This window comes from Octodon degus, unplaced genomic scaffold (genome assembly GCF_000260255.1).
Source record: "Octodon degus isolate 3935 unplaced genomic scaffold, OctDeg1.0 scaffold00017, whole genome shotgun sequence".
NCBI classification, from domain to species: domain Eukaryota; kingdom Metazoa; phylum Chordata; class Mammalia; order Rodentia; family Octodontidae; genus Octodon; species Octodon degus.
This window is the reverse complement of record NW_004524593.1, coordinates 8401042-8420735: the sequence shown is the minus strand read 5'-3', so window position 1 is coordinate 8420735 and position 19694 is coordinate 8401042. Positions and strand designations below refer to the sequence as shown.

The 19694-nt window shown below is 36.3% G+C and overlaps 1 protein-coding gene across 1 annotated transcript in view; it reads left to right on the top strand.

Moving 5' to 3' along the window:
- The window catches only part of Cdc42bpa (CDC42 binding protein kinase alpha), a 358545-nt gene that overhangs the window by 207203 nt on the left and 131648 nt on the right, over nucleotides 1-19694 (top strand). Inside the window, exons 10-11 of the mRNA XM_023710189.1 lie at nucleotides 3090-3103; nucleotides 3209-3331. Coding sequence (XP_023565957.1) covers nucleotides 3090-3103; nucleotides 3209-3331 — 137 coding nt within the window. The remainder of the gene's footprint in view (nucleotides 1-3089; nucleotides 3104-3208; nucleotides 3332-19694) is intronic.

Genomic DNA, 19694 nt, shown 5'->3' with positions numbered 1-19694 from the left:
TTTTTTCCTGTATTTTAGGAAAGGGTCTACAGGGTCTCACTACTAGATCAGACTCATAGTGATCTTCCTGTTTACAGCCTTCCAAGTGCTGGGATTATAGACATGCCACCACGCCCAGTCTCAATCTCAGTCTCAGCACACGCCAGGGACAGGGCCTGCATGGCAGGTCCTGGAATAGAACTGCTGGCCCCCTGCGCCTGCTTGCAGGTGCTTTAATCCACTGAGCTATTTTGCTGGTCCAGGACTTATTCCTTTACCAGGCTTTCATTTCAGGAAGGCTTTCAATGAGGCCTTTCCTAATAATCCTATTTATAATTCAATCTCAGGTCCATCCCCAGCACTCAGGATCCCCCTTTTATGGTACATTTTCTCCAAAATGAAAGATACAACATACAATTTCATTTATATATTTTGTGACTGAAGAATGCATATATTAACAAATAACCAAGAACTTGTAACTTCTGAGAGAGAACAAATCAAGTTTTACGATCAAAAGGTGTTGCAATCATACTTTTTGAAGGCAAGTAGAGAAAGATACTATTGGTACCAGTAAAACAGATTATTTTTCATTCTTCAATAAATTGCCAAGATTTCTACATGTGAATTACTTCCTCTATTATAAATAAAGCTTGAGGTTGAGTATAGCACCTGGAAATGAACCCAGATATTTGCCCTGGCCTTTTTTTTTGTTTTTGAGATAGGGCCTTACAAGTTTCTAAATTGCCCAGGCTGGGCATGAGCTTTTGAACCTCCTGCCTTAGTGCTGGGATTACACATGCATGTGCTACCTTTCCTGGCCTCTTCGTCATTTTAATGTGGTGATAGACATATAGTAATATGTGCAGCACTCTTTTATGTGCATGAACAGAAAACATATGTGTGCATTCTTGTAACCTCCATCCATATAGACATATAAGACATTTCCAACATAGCAGTCTCCTCATGTTCTTTCCTACTTTGTACCCTGCCACTCTGAAAACTAAATTCTATACTAATTTCTTTCACTACTATTTTTTTTTTTTACCTGTTCTTAGGCCTTATATAAATGATGTAGTACTATATAATGTTTAGTCTTGTGTCTAACTTTCTTTACATAACATGTCATTTTTGAGATTCACCCATGTTTAAGGTAGGTCCTCTTCCTCAGGCAGTACTTTGTTTCTGAAACCATAAGATTTCAGTCTGCTTTTTACCACCTTCTGTGAGTTCCCATGTAGCACCCAGCTGTTACAAATATACTATGGGGATAAGAGAGCCATTTGTGCAGGGATCCTGAGTTTGCAAATATTGTACCAACCCCCTCTGGTCTCTAGAAGTTTTGAGGGTTTTTCTTCCAGCATGCTGTCTCCACCCTAGCTGAAACTTGAACTTACATTCTCTCACAGAAATGGACAACTCTCCCAGGTTAGAAGCATTTCATGTAGCACTCTTACCTCAGCAGAGCTCACTCCTCTCTGGTTAATTTTGCTTTTCTCATCTTTGCTTTCAGCTCCATGCTGATTTTGAAAGTAAGTTTTTTTCAGCTTCATTAAATAAACAGTGTATACATATAGAAGCAATTTAGCAATGAGTGAAATGTTGATTCCTATTATATCACAAATGCTGTACTTGATTTTAGCCAAGAGGCCAAAAAGCGATCCTATTACATGACAAATGAGAAATTTCTATGTCCCAGGGATTTGTTTTAATGCTTGAATTCTTTTTGCTTTGAGATTATTGTTATATATGATTTGTATCTTTTGATATTAGCATGATTCATAACTAAGACACAAGTTGACTTTTAAGCTGATTTATCATTTCCTAAGCTCCAGTGAGCCAGGAAGTGTTCTGCACATGACCAGGGATATAATAATCAATAGTTAAGGGCACAATTCCTGCTCTTTCAGTGCTTATATCCTACTCTGAGGAGATAAACAATGAATAAAATACAGAGTAGGGTCATTAGCTGATGACAAGGAAGGTAGAGGAAATATTAGATTTTGACAAGGAAAAGAGCAGTTGAAGCTGGACACAGTTGGGCACACCTTTAATCCTGGGATCCAGGCAACTAAGGCCAGAGGATCGCACATTCAAGCCCAGTAATGATTTGTGCTAATTCAAAATAATTACGGTAAAGGAGAGACTTCTTATATGGAAATGTTTCCATAAACAGTAGGAAACTTATTTTAAGACAAAATGTGTTTTTATTTCTGATACAAAATAGTTTCCATGTTTTCCTTTTTCTTTCATGTATTTGGCACAGGGTCTCACTGCACAGATTGGATTCGTAGCGATCCTCCTGTTTTCAGCCTCCCCAGTGCTGGGATTATAGGCGGGCTTCAACCTGCCAGGTCTTGGTGGCCAGCGTGGCATGTGGTGCGGGGGATCGAACCTCAGTCCCTGTGCTTGCCTAAGCCTACGATTAGTCTGCTGAGCTATCTTTCTGGCCCTTGATAGGTTTTTTTTTTTTTAGATATCTTTTGGTGACATCTGAGAAAAAGCCTCAGTATAGTTAGTGTTACTTTGATATCTTGGATCTTCTCAGTAGAATACAAGGTAAAACCTGTAATTTCAGTTTCTTAGAAGAGTAAGGCAGGAAGAATTGTGAGTTTGAGGCTGGCCTGGACAACTTAATTAGACCGTCTTTAAAAAAAAAAAAAAAAAAAAAAAAAGAGCTGAGAATGTAGCTCAGTGTTCCCTGTAATCAGTCCCCAGTATCATCCCAAATAAAAACCCACTGCAAGACAAATTAATGTATGAATTTTAATTAAATAAAGGAGCCAAATGCTACTTTTAGATGAGCTTGAACTTACAAGACTAGGACTTCTATGTATTATGTAATGACAAGTCTAAACCTATTTTAGATATCAGACTTAGTTTCTTGTACACAAACTGTTTAAATATCACATGATGATGCTCTTTGCTAAAACAGATGGAACTGAGTAGTAGTTGCTTCAATAGAAAAGTGTATCGGTAGTACTTATAACCAAAAATCTCATCTATTAGAACACAGATTCATTTGTATGTTGCTTTTTTATAGATATAATAAATTTTAAAACATGCAATGGAACTTTTACAAGTTTTACATGTGTGCTCATGCTCTTTGTCAGGGGATACCATTCTGGTCAGTGGAACTATATCAAGATTGTTCTACACAGAAATATATTAATACATATTTTAAAATATATCAGCACTTTTTTCATTCTTTCTTTTATTCTTTTATTAAAAGAGTCTACACAGACTGTCCAAGCTTTACAGCATTCAACTGTCGATGGTCCACTAACAGCAAGCAAGGATTTAGAAATAAAAAACTTAAAAGAAGAAATTGAAAAACTAAGGAAACAAATAGCAGGTAAATTTCTGTTATCCATCATTAATTGAGTTTATTAGATATTAAAAAAATAATACATTTGCACCTGGTTGCTTTCCTGTCTTACATGTTGTGATTTGTGTGTCAGTGATGGAGAGACAAATAAAAATGGGCTCTGCTATGAAGGCACACTGTTCTAGTCTTGGAAGCAGATATATAAGTATTTGCTGGAATACATTTCAAAAGACTATGGGGGAAAATAAACAGGTGCATGGAGAGGAGCATCTAACACAGATTTTGAAGAGAGCAAGGATTCCTTTTTTAAAAGACCTTTTAGTTTTGGAAATTAAGTTGGAATGTGAATATTATAGGTGTGTAAACTCAGCAAAATATTCTAAAGGAGTCCAGTAGCCCATAATAGCATTGGGTCTTCTGTTTAACTGGCAATGTCAGAAATTGTTGACCTGAGTCCCCCACAGCTCAACATAACAGCATAGCTTTACTTCCTATATTTTGTCTTCATACTTTTCTACTGGATGGTTAAGACCAAGGTAAAGCAGGACCTATGCAGCAAGAGTTGTATCTTTTGGGTCTGAGAAGGTCAGTGAAATGCCCTCAGGATTTATCCTGAGATCCTGTACCTCAGATTGTAGAACCTTTGTCAGTGTCAGCCATGTGGATGAGTCACAGCCATTGCTTGGCCAATGTGCTCTCTGTGAAAGCCTGAGAGAGTGTTTTCTCTCCATGTGACTCTCCTTAGGCACACTCTGCATCATCGATCACTTTCCTCTTTGACCCCATAATCTCCTTGATCAGAAAATTTGGGACACTACTGAGTTACATGACGTTACAGTACAAGTTCTCATATGTCCTGAGTCTTAATTGACCTTAGAAGGCTAGGGCCAAAATGTTGGCTTTCCTTGCAGCCCTCCTTTTTCTCTTATTTTGGTCTGCAAACTTAGGTTGTTAACCATCCAGAAGACAAGCTTATTGTTATTATCGAACAACTTAGGCTATTAAGCTTAACCTCACTATCTGTCTGCATATCAAACATCTTAGGCATAATAAGGAACAGGTATTTTTCATCAAGTATTGATATGTTGAACTTTAAGTCCCTACATAATATGATAAAAAACATTTAAAAATTAAATTATATTTTAAAAATAGGACAAAGAATTATATACTTCTCATGTTTGCACATAAGTCCAAAAACCTCACCACATACAACCTTGAAGCAGGACAGTCCCACAATATTCCTTTTCCTGTCTCTTGCTTTCATTGTGATGAGGAGTTTTATCATTGTAAGTGGTAGGTCCCAGTGTAGGTCTAAATGAGAATGTGATATGGTTGCAAAATTCTGGACTATGTAAAGGGCTTAGCCAATAATCTGGAGAATCCATGTTCCAGGGAAAAAAGACCAGCCGGCACCAAGCTCCCAAGTCAGACCATGTGTCATGTGTAAACAGGATAGCATGACTGGAACAGAGGGAACAGAAAGAGAGAATGGAAGGACCTGAGATTAGGGAGGTAATGGGATGGGAGGGGTTTGGTGCCTTATCAGTAGCATCTTGATGGTTATTATAAAGTCTTTGCTTTTTATTCTGATTGAAATGGGAACCTGTTTTCAGGATTTAGAGGTTTAAAATGATCTAAGTAAGTAGACAGTTATAGAGAAAGGCACTGTATGATCTAGAATAATCAGATATCTCTTTGGACATTTTTAGATGTTTACAGTTGAGGTAAAAATAGATGAAAGAAGATCTAGGCGTAAGGGAGCAAGACTAATCTCAACACTCAGAAGGCTGAGGCTGGAAGATTGAGAGTTTGAGGCCAGGCTGGGTTACATAATTGAGCTCTTATCTCAGAAAATAAAAACCCTACAAAACTTTGTTTATACTAAATACATACGGAATTTGTTTATTTATTTGGTACAGAGTCTCGCTATGCAGCTTGGATTTGTAGTGATCCTTCTGTCTCAGCCTCCCCAGTGCTGGGATTACAGGTGTGCACCACCACCACGCTTGGTTTCAGGGCCAGCCCAGCATGCAGGATGAGGGATCAAACTTGAGCCCTTGCCCTTGTGAGGCAGGCACTTAGACTGCTGAGGTAACTCCCCAGCCCCTCTGGAGTTCTTAAATCTGAGCATAATTTCACAAAGTGGCTCGCTTCCTCAGAAATCTCTCTTATCAAATTTCTGTAACTTTGAGTTACAGATATAGCTGAGTGGTATAGCTATTGCCTAGCATGTCCAGGTCCCTGAGTTCAGCCCCCATTAACTCCTCTCTCAATTCTCTAACTTCATATGCCTAAAAATAGGTTACATCTAGAACATGGTTGATTTACTTTAGTCCCAATGATAAAGCATTAAGAGTGGCAGTGAACATCATATTTTAGAGTCATGCAATATTGAAAAAGCAGTGGAATGTAAGACCAACTAGAATAGTCATTTATCTTCAAATAGGAAATATGAAGTTGGAAATTGTACTTGTGAGTCTGTGTCAGATTTATGTTTTCTTGTAATAAAAAATACAGCAAAATAGATCTAAAACATTCAAATCAACTTCTAATAGTTGAGTTCATTATTAAAATAGTGAGCTTCTTTTTTGGCACAATGTAATAGGTAAGTTTTAAATTCCAAAACATCATGCTGTCACTTACATTGTCATTTTGCTAGTATTCAAGAGGAATCTGTATTGTCATCTAAACTATTATATACAGAATAACAGTAAATAACCCGTTTTAGAGAAACTGAAAATGGCAGTATGTATTTCTAATTTTGGTGTTCATATAGCTATTATCAATATACATAAATACAGTTGATTTTTGTTCATTTGTTTCATTTATTTTTATGCTTGCTCAGCCCATCCTGAGTGGGGCTGGAGCAGTATGTGTCACCAGGGATCGAACACCGGTCCTCTGCGCCTGCCTAAGCTTGCCTAAACAGGCGCTTTAGACCACTATGCTATCTCGCTGGCCTGTACGTTTGTTTTAAGTTGTGTGATATTGTTGAACTTAGTTCAAGGAGAGGTTTTTTTGTTACTGTTGTTGTTTTTTTAATATTCCTTGGGATGTTCTGTACTAACAGTTATGTCACCTGTAAATAGAAACCATTTTTATTTCTCCCTTTATGTTCTTGTCTTGCTTACTTTTTACTCGTTACTGGGACAAATACCCGACACTCAAAATTGTTTTACAATGAAGGTTTATTTAGCTCCCAGTTTGTGGAGGCTTCAGTCTGTATTGGCTTCTAGGCAAAGGGCAGCAGCTCATGGCAGCAGAAAACAGTAGAGCAGAGGAGGAGCAACAGCTCCAGGTCCATCAAGCCTCTCTTCTCGTCCTTCTATGCTGACTGTGAAGACCTGCGCTCCACCGCGAAGATCAGAGCTCCTCCAAAGTGGCGCAGCACCACAAATACCCAGACTTCTCCAAGGAAGCAGGACAGCCGAGAACCTTCTTCAACTTCTTTATATACACTTTTTATGCTGAGTCACTCTGAGATGGGCTGTCGTGCCCAGGGTGGAACCATTCATGCCCCAGGGTGTGCCCTTAGGTGGGGAGGGGGGTGGGCATGGATGGAACTGCCTGAACTGATTCAGCCAAACTTCAGACATCTTAAATTGACACAGTGTATCAAGTACCACAGATCTGTATGTTTTTTTACTCTTCTTGGCTCATTGATTTTTCTATAGAGGGTTGAAGGAAGGCTGTGAGAAGGGCAACCTAGTGTTTCAGTGTTAGCATTTAGGTTTTTATGGATAACTCTCTTATCAAGTGAAAAGTTCTTGTCAGGTTTGGAGGTGCATACTTGATTCCAGCAGTCTGGGAGATTAAAGCAGAAGGATCACAAGTCCAACCCATCCTAAGCAACTTAATAAGGCCCTACCTCAAAAGAAAAAAATAGAGATTGGAGAGATAACTCAGCAGTCTTAAGTGCCTTTCTGGTAAGTGTAAGGATCGGGGTTCGATCCCCGGTACCACATGCCATGCCAGCCCGGGCCACCAAAATCAGGTGTGGTGGCATACACCTATAATCCCAGTGTTTGGGAGATTGAGACAGGAGGTTCACTACGAGTCCAAGCTACATAGTGAGACCTTGTACCAAATAAATACATGAAAATAAGGAACGATAGGGAAGAAAATAAAGGGATAGTGATATATCAATATAATGGCAGTAGATTCAGTGTCTGCCCCAAAGTTAAAAGTTTTCCTCTATTTTTATATTTCTTAGGTTTTTAAAAATAATAAATGGGTGTTAAATTTTGTCAAATGTTTTTTCTTCATCACTTTTACAGATGTGACTTTTTTTTCCTCAGTGTTAATATGGATTACATTGGTTGATTTCCAACTGTTGAGCCAGTCTGTGTCCCTGGAATAGTAAGGAAATTGCTTATGGTCTATAATTATCTTTACATATTGTTGAACCCTATTCCTAATGTTTTGGGATTTTTTTTTTTTTTTCATTTATATACATTGAAGGTATCAGATCAGCATGTGGAGACCAAGGAAGCATTTGAGACATGCCTTAGTTTTAGTGCTTCTAAAGTTTCAGTTTGCTGGAACTCATAAGTTGCCTGTGTATCGAACAGCTTCCCCAAACTCCTCTTACCATCAGACTGCATAGGCTGCCCATTTGAAGGACAGCTGTACTAACACAGTTCTAACTCCCTTCTTAGCCCCCTCCCAAATATCCCCCACCCTATAAAAAAACCCTGAGTTTGTAAGAGATGGTGCCACTTTGTTCTCATGTCAGCGCCCCCTCTCAGTTTATTTCTGACAGACAGTTCTACCTGTTACGTTTGCATCTTTACTCCTCCTTTTTCTTACATACATGAGGAATGCTGATCTTTGATCTGTTCCCCCTGCTCATCAAGAAAATGCCACCTAACTAACATGAATTTGGAAGTGTTCCTTCCTGTTCCCTTTTATTAGAGATTATGCACAAGAGGTGTCTACTTTTCACACATTTTGGTGGAACTTACATTGCATATGGACCTTGAGATTTTTCTTATAATTTTCAGATTATGAGTTTGGTTTTCTTAGCCGTTATAAAGCTAGTTAAATTATGTACTCAATAGTGGCTAAGTTGTGATTTCAGGAGAATTAATCTGGCCTAAATGGTCAAACTTTTATGTGTTGATGTGTTCATATTATTCCATTTTTATTCATAGTTCTCTGATGTCATTTTGATGCCTTTAGGATCTGTAGGGATAGACCCTGTTTAATGCCTGGTACTCATTCTCTCTGTCTTCTGTGTCTCTCTCTTGTCTCTGTCTCTTTCCCCCTTCCTCTCTCCCTCCCTTCCCCTTTCCTCTTCACCACCATCTCTTTATGCTTTCCTCTTTCTTTCCCTCTTCCCCTGTCAATTTATTGATCTTGACATAGAATCAGGTTTTTGCTTTATTGATTTCTCTCTGCATTAGTTTCCATTTCATTGATTTCTGCTCTTTATTATTTTTTGCTTTCTTCTGTCTTTTTTTATTTTATTGAGAAATAAATATGAATGAGACAGTTTCAAAGCTGAATAATAGGACAGTTTTGATAATCAATACATTGTACATTGTTATCTTCTTAGTGGTTATCCATAGTACAAGAAACAGACAGGATATCTTGTCCAAACACTATTAGTACACCTCTTTCTTTTCATTGAATTAAGCAAAAGTAGCTGTATATCTATCCTATTTTGTATATATAAATACAAAATGATCTTTCCTTTGTATCTCCTTTTTTCTGTTTAGTCCTGTCAGAGGTGAATATTCTATTGGCATCTAAATACTAAGGTGTTTGAATTCAGCTAAACAATCCAACACTGTCTAACAGTCTCTAATATTAGTGCGTTATCTCAGAAGTTATTGACTTGAGCCTTTTACAGCTCATCGTATTAATATGGCTTTACTTTGTATACCTCATTTTTATACTTTTCTGCTGGATAGTTAAGACCAAGATAAAGCAAGACCTATATAACAAGAAATGTAAGTTTTGTATCTGATAAGGTTAGTCAAGTACCCTCAGGATTTAACCTGTAGCCCTGTACCTCACTTTGTAGATCTTTATCAATGTCAGGCATGAGGATGAGTCATGCCATTGCTTGACCAATTTGCTTTCTGTGAAAGCCTGAGAGAATGTTTTTTCTCTCCATGTGACTCTCCCCGGGCACACTATACATCATCGATCACATTCCTCTGTGGCTCCATGATCTTCTTGATCAGAAAATTTGGAGTGTAACTGAGTTACATGTTGTTACAGTACAGGTTCTCCTATGTACCAAGTCTTCACTGACCTTGAAAGGCTAGGGCCAAAATGTTGGCTGACTTTGCAACCCTTCCTTTTCTCCAGTTTTGAACTGCTAACTTAGGTTGTCAACCCTCCAGAAGACACGCTTATTGTTAACCTGCAATATATGCAGTTCGGTTTACCCTATCTGTCTAAATATCAAACATCTTTGGCATGTCATGGAACAGGTATTTTCTATCAAATATTGGTATGTTGAACTTTAAGACCTTACAGAATATGTAAGAAAAATAATTTTATAAAGGTAGACATAAGCATTTACATAATTTTACAAAGAAATTTAGAAATCTACCCATGTATCTTCTGTCTTTAGAGTGGGAGCTTAGATGAACTGTTTTAAGACTTTCATGTAATTAAATGCTATAAATTTTTTCTCTCACTACTGGTTTTACAAATTTCAACATACTCCTTTTTTTGGGGGGTGGGGGCAGAAACGCAGATTGAACTCAGGCCCTTGCACTTGCCAGGCAATCAACATATTGCATTTTCATTTGGTTAAATGTTTTAATTTTTTTCCTCTGACTCATGGATTATTTATTTATTTATTTATGGCAGCTCTGAAGATTGAACTCAGGCCCTTTTGCTTGCCAGGGAAGCACTTACTCTACTGAGCCATTTTCCTGGCTCCAGAAGTGTTTAGTTTCTAACGGAAGAGTTTCTAGTTATTTTTCTGTTATCAGTTTCTAGTTAAATTCTGCTGTGAATATACTCCAAATGATTTCAGTTCTTTTAAGATGGCTGAAGTTTAAAATATGATTTGTCTTAGACTTAATCAAATAAGTAGTATTTTTATTTTAATTCTTGTACCCTCAAACTGACCTATTTGTTTATTTTGGTTTTGTTTTGTTTTAATGGTAGTGGGGATTGAGGCCAGGACATTTGCAAAACAAAGAAGAAAAGGTTATTTTCTGTTTTTGAGACAAGGTTGCTAAGCTGCCCAGATAGGGCTGGAATTTGTAGTCTTCCTGCCTCAGCCTCCCAGAGTGCTGAAATTACAAGTACGGGGCACATGGCTGGCTAAACCTAACCATTTTAAAGGGTGCAGTTCAGGAACATTTAGTATATTGACTGTATGATATAGCCATTGCTCTGTTTAGTTACAAAACTGTAGACATAAGCATTTTGGTTATTCTGACCTTTCATTACCCCGATAACATTAATCTGCTATATCTTTTATGATATTACCTATTATATACATGTCTTATCAAAGAAATTATCTAATGTATGTGTGATCTTTTGTATCAGACTTCATTTACATAGCATCATATTTTGAGAGATTTTCCATGCTATAGCATATATCAGTACTTTATTCCTTTTTTATTTTAGCTGTCTTGCTATATGTGAAATGATACATTATTGTGATTTTCATTTGTATTTTCTCATGACTCACAGTAAGCTCTTTGGCCACTTGTGTTGAATCATATTTTTAATCTACTTTGCCATAAATATTATTTATATCATTTATATTTAAAATAATTATTGCTACGTAATTGCATATGTCTTTTTTTTTTTTTTTTTTTCTGTATTTAGGACAGGGTCTCCAGGGTCTCACTATGTAGATCAGACTCATAGTGATCCTCCTGCTTTCAGCCTCTAAGTGCTGGGATTACAGGTGCATGCCACTATGCCCAGTCTCAATCAAACACCGGCCTCTGCACTCTGCCTAAGCAGGCACTTTAGTCCGCTGAGCTATCAGGCCAGCCCTGTATATATAATTATAATTTATATTAGGACTTATATCTAACATTTTTTGTTTTTATTTTTCATTTCTTTGTTTCTTCCTTTAAATTACTTGAAAATCTTTAAGAATTCCATTTTTGTTAATCTAGCTGTATTTTATATAATCTATCTATATTTATCTATCTATCTATATTTTTTATTTTATTTATTTAATTTTTTGAGACAGAGTCTTACTATGCAGTTGGGGCTGGCTCTGTGCTTACTTTTGTAGCCCCAGGCTGGCTTCAAATTCATAACAATCCTCCTGTCTTGTCCCCAGGGCTGGGATTAGAGGTGTGCACCACCACATCTGGTTCCAAAACTCTGTTTTATCTCTTATATAAATATTTTTATTGGTTGCTTATTTTGCCGATTTGAGTGAAGTGTGATTTTGTTATCTCCTTTTATATCTACTTACCCACTTACTATGTGATTGTTTTATGTTTTGGCTGCACATGTGCTTTTAGGAGCACACAGATAAGGTTTTAATGTTTCCTTCAGCCCTGAATGATTATTCAAAGAACTAAAGAAGATAAGTCTTTTGTGTTTACTCATATTTTTGTATACTTTCTCCCATATGTTCCAGAATTTATTCTTTCGTTGCTTCCTTTTTGTTTAAAGAACTTCCTTTAGCCATTCTTTTAGGGTAAGCTTGTTATCAACAAATTCTTAGTTGTTGTTGTTTTTTTATCTTAAACTATTTTAATTTTCTCTTTATTCTTAAAGGGATATTGTTGCTGAGAATAGGAAACAGTGTCCTCAGGTTTTGTTTTGCATTTTTTTAAAAGCACTTCAAAAATATTATACTAAAAGAAAATATTGTGCCACTTCCTCTGAGATTACATGGTTTCTGATGAGAAAGTCACTGTTATTCTTAATATTTTTGCTCTGTGTGTGAGATGTTATTTCCTTAGATAGCTTTCAAGAATTTTTCTTGTAATTTGCTTATTTTTTGTTATAATGACATGTTTTGATTTTTTTCAGACCTGCATAATTCTTCTCCTATTAGAGCTCCAGTGACATGAATGATAGATTTTTGTTGCCATTTAAAGAGTTCCTGAAGCCCTGGTTGATGTCTATTCTGTTTTTCCTCTTTGGCTTATGCTGATTAATTTCCATTTTTCCATATTTAGGTTAGTTTATTCCTTCCTGTGATCTCTTATTTGTATTGTTGAGCCCACATGCTGAGCTTTGTGTTTCACTTATGGCATTATTCCCCTATAAAATTTCCATTTTTCTCTTTATATTATTTATTTCTTTCTATATCTTTTCCATATCCTTGTTCAAATCTTGTATTTGTTTCAGTATGTTCAGAACTTCTCGTATGAGCATTTTTTATTATGCCTGCTTTAATGTGTTTGTTGATTATCAGGAGAGAAAATTCTCAGAAATGAAAGAAAAGGCTGTACCTCCATGCTCACCCAGGTTGACAAAAACAAGTGAGAAGCCCGTTTCCAATGTCACGAGGCTGTAATGAAATCTCCAAACACAAATGTGATGACAGAGAAAGACTGGTAGATGGTGATGTGTTTGTCACTATCATTGTAGTGTTTCTGTTACTTAGCTATTTTATTGTTGATAATTGTCTTTCTCATTCAAGTTGAGATTTTTCTAATTCTTAGTAAGATGAGTGATTTTCCATTAGATTCTGGATCCTATCTACACCATCTTAATTGGCTTTTCTTGACAGTACTCCAACAATGGAAAGGAGATTTATGCCATATTAATGCCAAGGTGAAATAGAAGTCTCATTTCCCTGCTGGACCATCCTTTGTATGCCACATTATCATTATTGCTGAGCATTTTAAAATTTCTAGCCACCAACATGATTTCTACTGATACTTTGGTGAGGATGGCTGTTATGGCTTGTGTTTAGATTTACTAAACTAACATTTACTTTGGTGAGGATGGCTGTTATGGCTTGTGTTTAGATTTACTAAAGCCTCATGGGGTCATAGATGTGGCTTTTTCAGAGGTGTCTGAATCTAGAGTGTATGGTACTAGAATTGACTAATGGTGCAGTGCTAGATCAAGGGCACTAGGACTATGGGTATGAGTGCTATCTACCTACCCTAAGTAGCCTAGATAAGATAACAATGAATAGAAAGAGTTGTGGTCATACTTGTTGCTTTGCTACCTTCTGCCCACCATGAACTGTTTCTCCTCTGCCATGCCTGTCTTCCATGTGTCACTTGCCTTGGAGTCAGCTGACTATGGACTGACACCTGTACAAAATGTTGAATGTTGTGTCTCAGCAATGAGTATACAGTAACTCAAGGCAATGTCTTTTCTTGCCACTGGATGATGATAAAAGTTCTTACGCTCCTCTTGCTTCAGCCCTGAGGAAAGAGAGTGTAGCACTCTACTTCCCTAAGTAGAAGTTCAGATTCTCTCTGTGATGTCCACTGATGATTTGTCAGAGGGAGGATGTGCTTTTTACCAGCTAGTGGGAAAAACCTGTTCACCATCTACCAGTCTTTCTCTGTCATCATGTTTGTGTTTGGAGATTTCATTACAGCCTCATGAGATTGGAAATGGGCTTCTCACTTGTTTTTGTCAACCTGGGTAAGCATGGAGGCACAGCCTTTTCCTTCATTTTTGAGAATTTTCTCTCCTGATAATCAACAAATAATGCATGACCCTTGTGTTACCTTTGGATAAGAAGAACAACATTTGTTCAGGCTTTTTCTATATATTTATTGGCTTTTCTGGATTGACATCTTCAGTTCTAAGGAGGTATATGCACCAAAAAGAATATATACAAATAATTTTAATTCTTTTTTTTTTTACGGAACCGAGGATTGAACTCAGGCCCTTGCACTTGCCAGGGAAGTACTTATTCTGCTGAGCCATCTCCCTGGCCCTACTTTTAATTCTTTAATATTGACCTTATAGGAAAGTTTAATTCAGTTCTCATCCAAATTGGTTTCAACCAGAGTCATGAAAAAATTAAGTTCATGACTGAGATACCACTGTAATTACCACCTTTTACATTTTTTAATTATAGTTCAGTGGTATGAAGCACATTCACATATAGGCAGCCATTACAACCATCTGTCTCTAGAATGTTTTTATTGTCCACAACTGAAAGTCTGTATTCACTCATTAATTCTTCGTTTTTTCTTTCCTGCCCCCGCAACCCAGTCTCTGGCAGCCACTATTCTTTCTGTCTCTATGAATTTGACTGTTTTAGGACCCTTGTGTAAGTGGAATTGTTCAAAATTTATCTTTTTGTTTCTAGCTTATTTCATTTAACATAATAACCTCAAGGTTCATCCATTGTTATAGCATGTATTAGCATTTTCTTCCTTTTTAAGGCTAATATTCCATTGTTACAACACATTTTTGTTTATCCATTTCTGTGCATACATGGCTTAAGTCTACCTTTTAGCCTTTGCAGATAATGCTGCTATGAACATAAATGCACAAATACCTAAGTGGTTACTTTCACTTCTTTTGGCTATACTCTCAAAAGTGAGTTGTGGATTATATAGTGATCCTGATTTTTAAATGTTTTGTGGTTTTAGGGATTGAACCAAGGGCCTCATATATACTAGGCAGTAACACCAGCCTTAATTCTGTTACATTATTGGAGGATTTAATTTTTGGAGAAATCACCATACAGTATTATTTTCCAGAGCAGCTGTACCATTTTACATTTCCACCAGCAACTTTCTTTTGTTCTTTAGTACCAGAGATCGAACTCAGGAACCTGCACTTGCCAGGCAGGCACTTAAGCCACTGAGCTGTCTGCCTGCTCATTTGTTCTTTATTCAGTCCATAAATCTTTTTATTTGCTACCATGTCCTAGGGGTTATATTAGGTATTGGAGGTATGGTGGTGAAGTTGAAGGTAAGAGCTGCGTCTCATTCTCTGTTAGACTTAAGCCCTCTGAAGTTTGAATCAGTCCATAATTTTTATTTTTTTATTTTATTTATTTATTTTTTTGTGGAACCGGGGATTGAACTCAGGCCCTTGTACTTGACAGGCAAGCACTTATTCTGCTGAGCTATCTCCCCAGCCTGAAGTTTGAATCAAATGCTGTTCACTATAGTGAAAGTAAAGGTTCTTGTGCCTCAAGTATTTTTATATCAAAGGTGGAGATAAAACTCAAGCTCCTGTTAACACCTGCCTGATGAGTAGCCCCCACTTGACCTCAGCTCTGGAGGGAAAAGTGTCCACAGCATTCTCAATCTAATACTTCTTTCTCCTTTTACTCCCTGAGCAAAGTGAAATCACCCATTAGTGATTTCATGTTTTAAATTTCTCTGTAGCAGTAGTTGGCAATATCATTGAATTCCCAGAAAAGTGCAATAAATTTAGAATGATCTTCAATTTACTTTTTAATGTTTGCTTTTCTCTCCACATTGTGAGCTCCTAGAGGGTAGGGAGAGAATTATTTTTACTACTATGTTCTTGGTACCAGGTTCATTGCCTGGTATCATAGAACAAAACAGTATATAAATATTTATTGAATGTCTTCAGGCAACATTTATTTATTTATTTATTTATTTATTTTTATGGAACTGGGGATTGAACTCAGGCCCTTGTGCTTGCCAGGGAAGCGCTTATTCCACTGAGCTATCTCCCTGGCCCTATTCAGGCAAAATTTAAAAATTATACTTTAATATTTGATATGAGAAATAAAGAGATATTTTTGTTTTCTAAGTGAACCAAGAATTATAATGCACAGTAGTATGCCTTCTAAACATATATATTGGCTGAGAGTTAGGTATTTGTTCTTCCTTGTACTCCCGCTGTCTTTTAACCTTAAACTAACTTTGTCTTTCAGTCTCTATCTCAATCGCCTTGTTATAATTAGAAATAAAATATCTTCAGGTCTCAGAAGAGTAATAATTGGGAAATAGTGAATAATTTAACCAGAGCATCCCTAGCCCCTTTTTTAGTTTTTAATTTGAGGCAGGGTTTTGCAAAGTTGCCAAGGTGCAACACAAACTGGTGATCCCCCTGGTGTGGGCTACTGTGCGTTTTAAGCACTCCCTTAATATCTCTCATTTCTGCCCTTGTTTCTAATCCTATAGCACATATAACCTACCACATATTTTGATTTTTCTCTTTATTTATGATGGTAAGAGTGTTGCTCTTGCTTTCCTAACTTGGTTATGTCCTTCAGGATGGAGATCATTGTGTATATTTCTCTTACATGCTTCACAGTTCAGAGAAAAGTATTTCATGTGTATTTTGTCTTCCTTAAATCCTCACTACTAGTAGATTGAATTTCATAAACTAAGAATCATTTAGTTTATATAAGCTAACATACTTTAGTATTTCTTTTTCTGTTCGTTCATTAAAAGTGGTTTTTAACTTCAACCACTTGCTATTGCTAATTGTTTTGCCTAAGAAATCTTTAGTAGTCATTGATGATTATTTCTTCTAAAATCTTAGAAGAAACAAACAATACTTGTTACAGTGAAAGTAAAGACTGTTCTGCTTTATTCATTTTATCTAGTAGTTGACAAAAGATTTTTTTATTTTTTGGGGTTTTTTTTGGTTTTTGTTTTTTTTTTTTTTTTGGTTTTTTTGACAAAAGTTTGAGGCATTGTGGATTTTCTTGACTTTGGGTTTGTCTGATCAGCATGCAAAAATTTTGTTTTTCACATTAAAGGTGCTGTTCCTAACTCTACAGTGGAGGATTTAACAAAATATCAAGTAGTTTTCTTTTTTCTAACATACCTTAATTCAGTATATTTCCTCTTGTGCTTGTCATAATTAACAGGTTATTTAAATGTATTATTTGAGCTTTTTAGGCATTTACAAAGTATCCAACTGTGAAGCATGATACATATTTCTCTACTTAACTCATTGTACAGCAGCCAAAATAAAATGCTGATGTGAGCCTAAAGTTAATCCTATACTGAAGTAATACAAAACTCTATCCTTAAAGAAACTATTTTTTCTAAAGGTGTGAACTTTGTATGATGCCTGATTTTTATGAAATACTAAATTCTTTTCTTACAAAGAACAATTAAAAGGAGTCAGTAATAATTTGCAAAAGAATTAACTCTATTTGATAGAACTCCAAATAACATTAACCCAATTAAAAACACACTGAGACATATGATAGTAAAAATCTTAGATATCCAGCACAAGAGCAATATACTAAAAGCCACTAGAGAAAAGGAACAGATCACATTTAAAGGAAAATCCATCAGAATAATGGCAGACTTCTCTTCACAAACCATGAAGTGAAGAAGAGCATGAAGTAGAGTACTTCAAATACTCTATGAAAACAAATTTCAGCCCAGACTACAATACACTGCGACGCTGTCTTCCACTTTTGATGGAGAAGTGAAATATTTCCATGACAGAGAACCAAGAAATTTCATGATCACAAAGCCCTTTGGTAGCCTATGCAGACTACTAAAAGATATTCTAGAGAGGGACCAAAATGACCAGAACTCCATGAATGAGAACAGAAAGAACCCACCAAATAGAGCAAACAATTAAACAGGAGAAAAAGGGATAAACTACAGTAGGTAAATAACATGTCAATCATAAGTCAATACATCTTAATTATAACCACCAATGTAAATGGACTCACTTTGCCAATTAAAAGAAATAGACTGGCGCAGTGGATTAGGAAGCAAAATCCAACAATATGCTATATGCAAAAAACTACTTAATTCATAGGGAAATTCATAGGCTGAAAGTCCAAGGGTGGAAAACAATATTACATGCCCAGCACCTCAGAAAAAAGCAGGGGTAGCAATCCTTTTCGCAGACAGTCTCAACTTCAAACCAAAAATGATCAAAAGAAAGAAACCCACTATATACTGGTTAGGGGAAAAACCCAAGAGGAAGAGGTAACACTCATAAACATGTACGTACCAAACATGGAAGCACCCAAATGTATGAGACAAATCTTAATGAACATGAAAAATCTAATATCCAATACCACAATCTTAACAGGAGACCTTAACACCCCCTTATCATAAAAAGATAGGTCAAGCAGACAAAAAATTAGCAAAGAAGTCGCAGAACTGAACCAGGACTTGGGAGAAATGGACTTAGTGAATGTATACAGAGTGTTCCACCCAACCACAGCTGAATACACATTTTTTTCAGCTGCATATGGGACATTTTCTAAAATAGACCACATACTCGACCATAGGTCATGCTTAAGTTTATGTAAGAAAACACATTATCCTATGCATATTATCTGACCACAGTGCAAGGAAACTGGAAATAAATGACAAAAGACACCAGGAAAACCCCATAAATACATGAAAATTAAACAACACCCTCCTCAGCAACCAATGGATCACAGATAAAATTAACAGTTTAAACAGTATGTAAAATTCAATGAAAATTCAACCACAACTTAGCGGAATTTATGGGATGCAATGAAAGCAATTCTTAGAGGGAAGTATATAGCTGTGAACTCACACATTAGGAAAACAGAACGGGAACAGATAAGTACCCTAATGCTGCAACTCAAACATCTAGAAAAGGAAGAGCAAACCAAACCCAAAGCCCAAACACAAAAGGAAATTATAAAATTTAGAGCAGGCATTAATTCAGTCAAGACAAAGAAAACAATTCAAAGAATTAATGAATCAAAAAGCTGGTTCTTTGAAAGATTAAATAAAATTGATAAGCTCCTAGCTAACCTTATCAAAAAGAAGAAAAAACTCAAATACAAGCAATAAGGAATGAGAAGGGTGAAATTACCACAGACCCAGTGGAAATTGAGATCATCAGTAACTACTTTGAGAATCTTTACTCTCACAGAATAGAAGACACAGAAGAAATGGACAGATTCCTAGAAAGGTACTAATTACTAAAATTGAATGAAGAATATATAAGAACTCTCAATAACCCAGTAACAGCCAATGAAATACGAAATGTAATTTTTTAAAAAAAGCTACTGACAAGTCCAAGTGACTCCAAGTCCTGATGGAGTCACAGCTGAATTCTACAAGAAATTTACAGAAGATATAATCTCTATGCTCCTCAAATTCTTCAATGAAATTGAAAAGAAAGTAATCCTCCAAAAATCATTCTTGGAGGCAAGTATTATACTGGTACCAAAACCAGGGAAAGATGCAAATAAAAAAGAGAATTACAGGCCAATCTCCCTCAGGAACATAGATGCCAAAATCCTCAATAAAATTCTAGCAAATAGAATACAGCAAATCATCAAGAAGATTATACACCATGACCAGGTAGGTTTCATCGCAGGGATGCAAAGATGGTTCTATACATGCAAATCTATAAATTTAATACACATACTGTATCAAAAGATCTAAATCCAAAAACCACACAATCATCTCAATCGATGCAGAAAAGGCTTTTGACAAAGTCCAACACTCATTCATGTTCAAAGTCCTACAGAAAATTGGAATAGATGGCCTCTACTTCAATCTGGTAAAAGCCA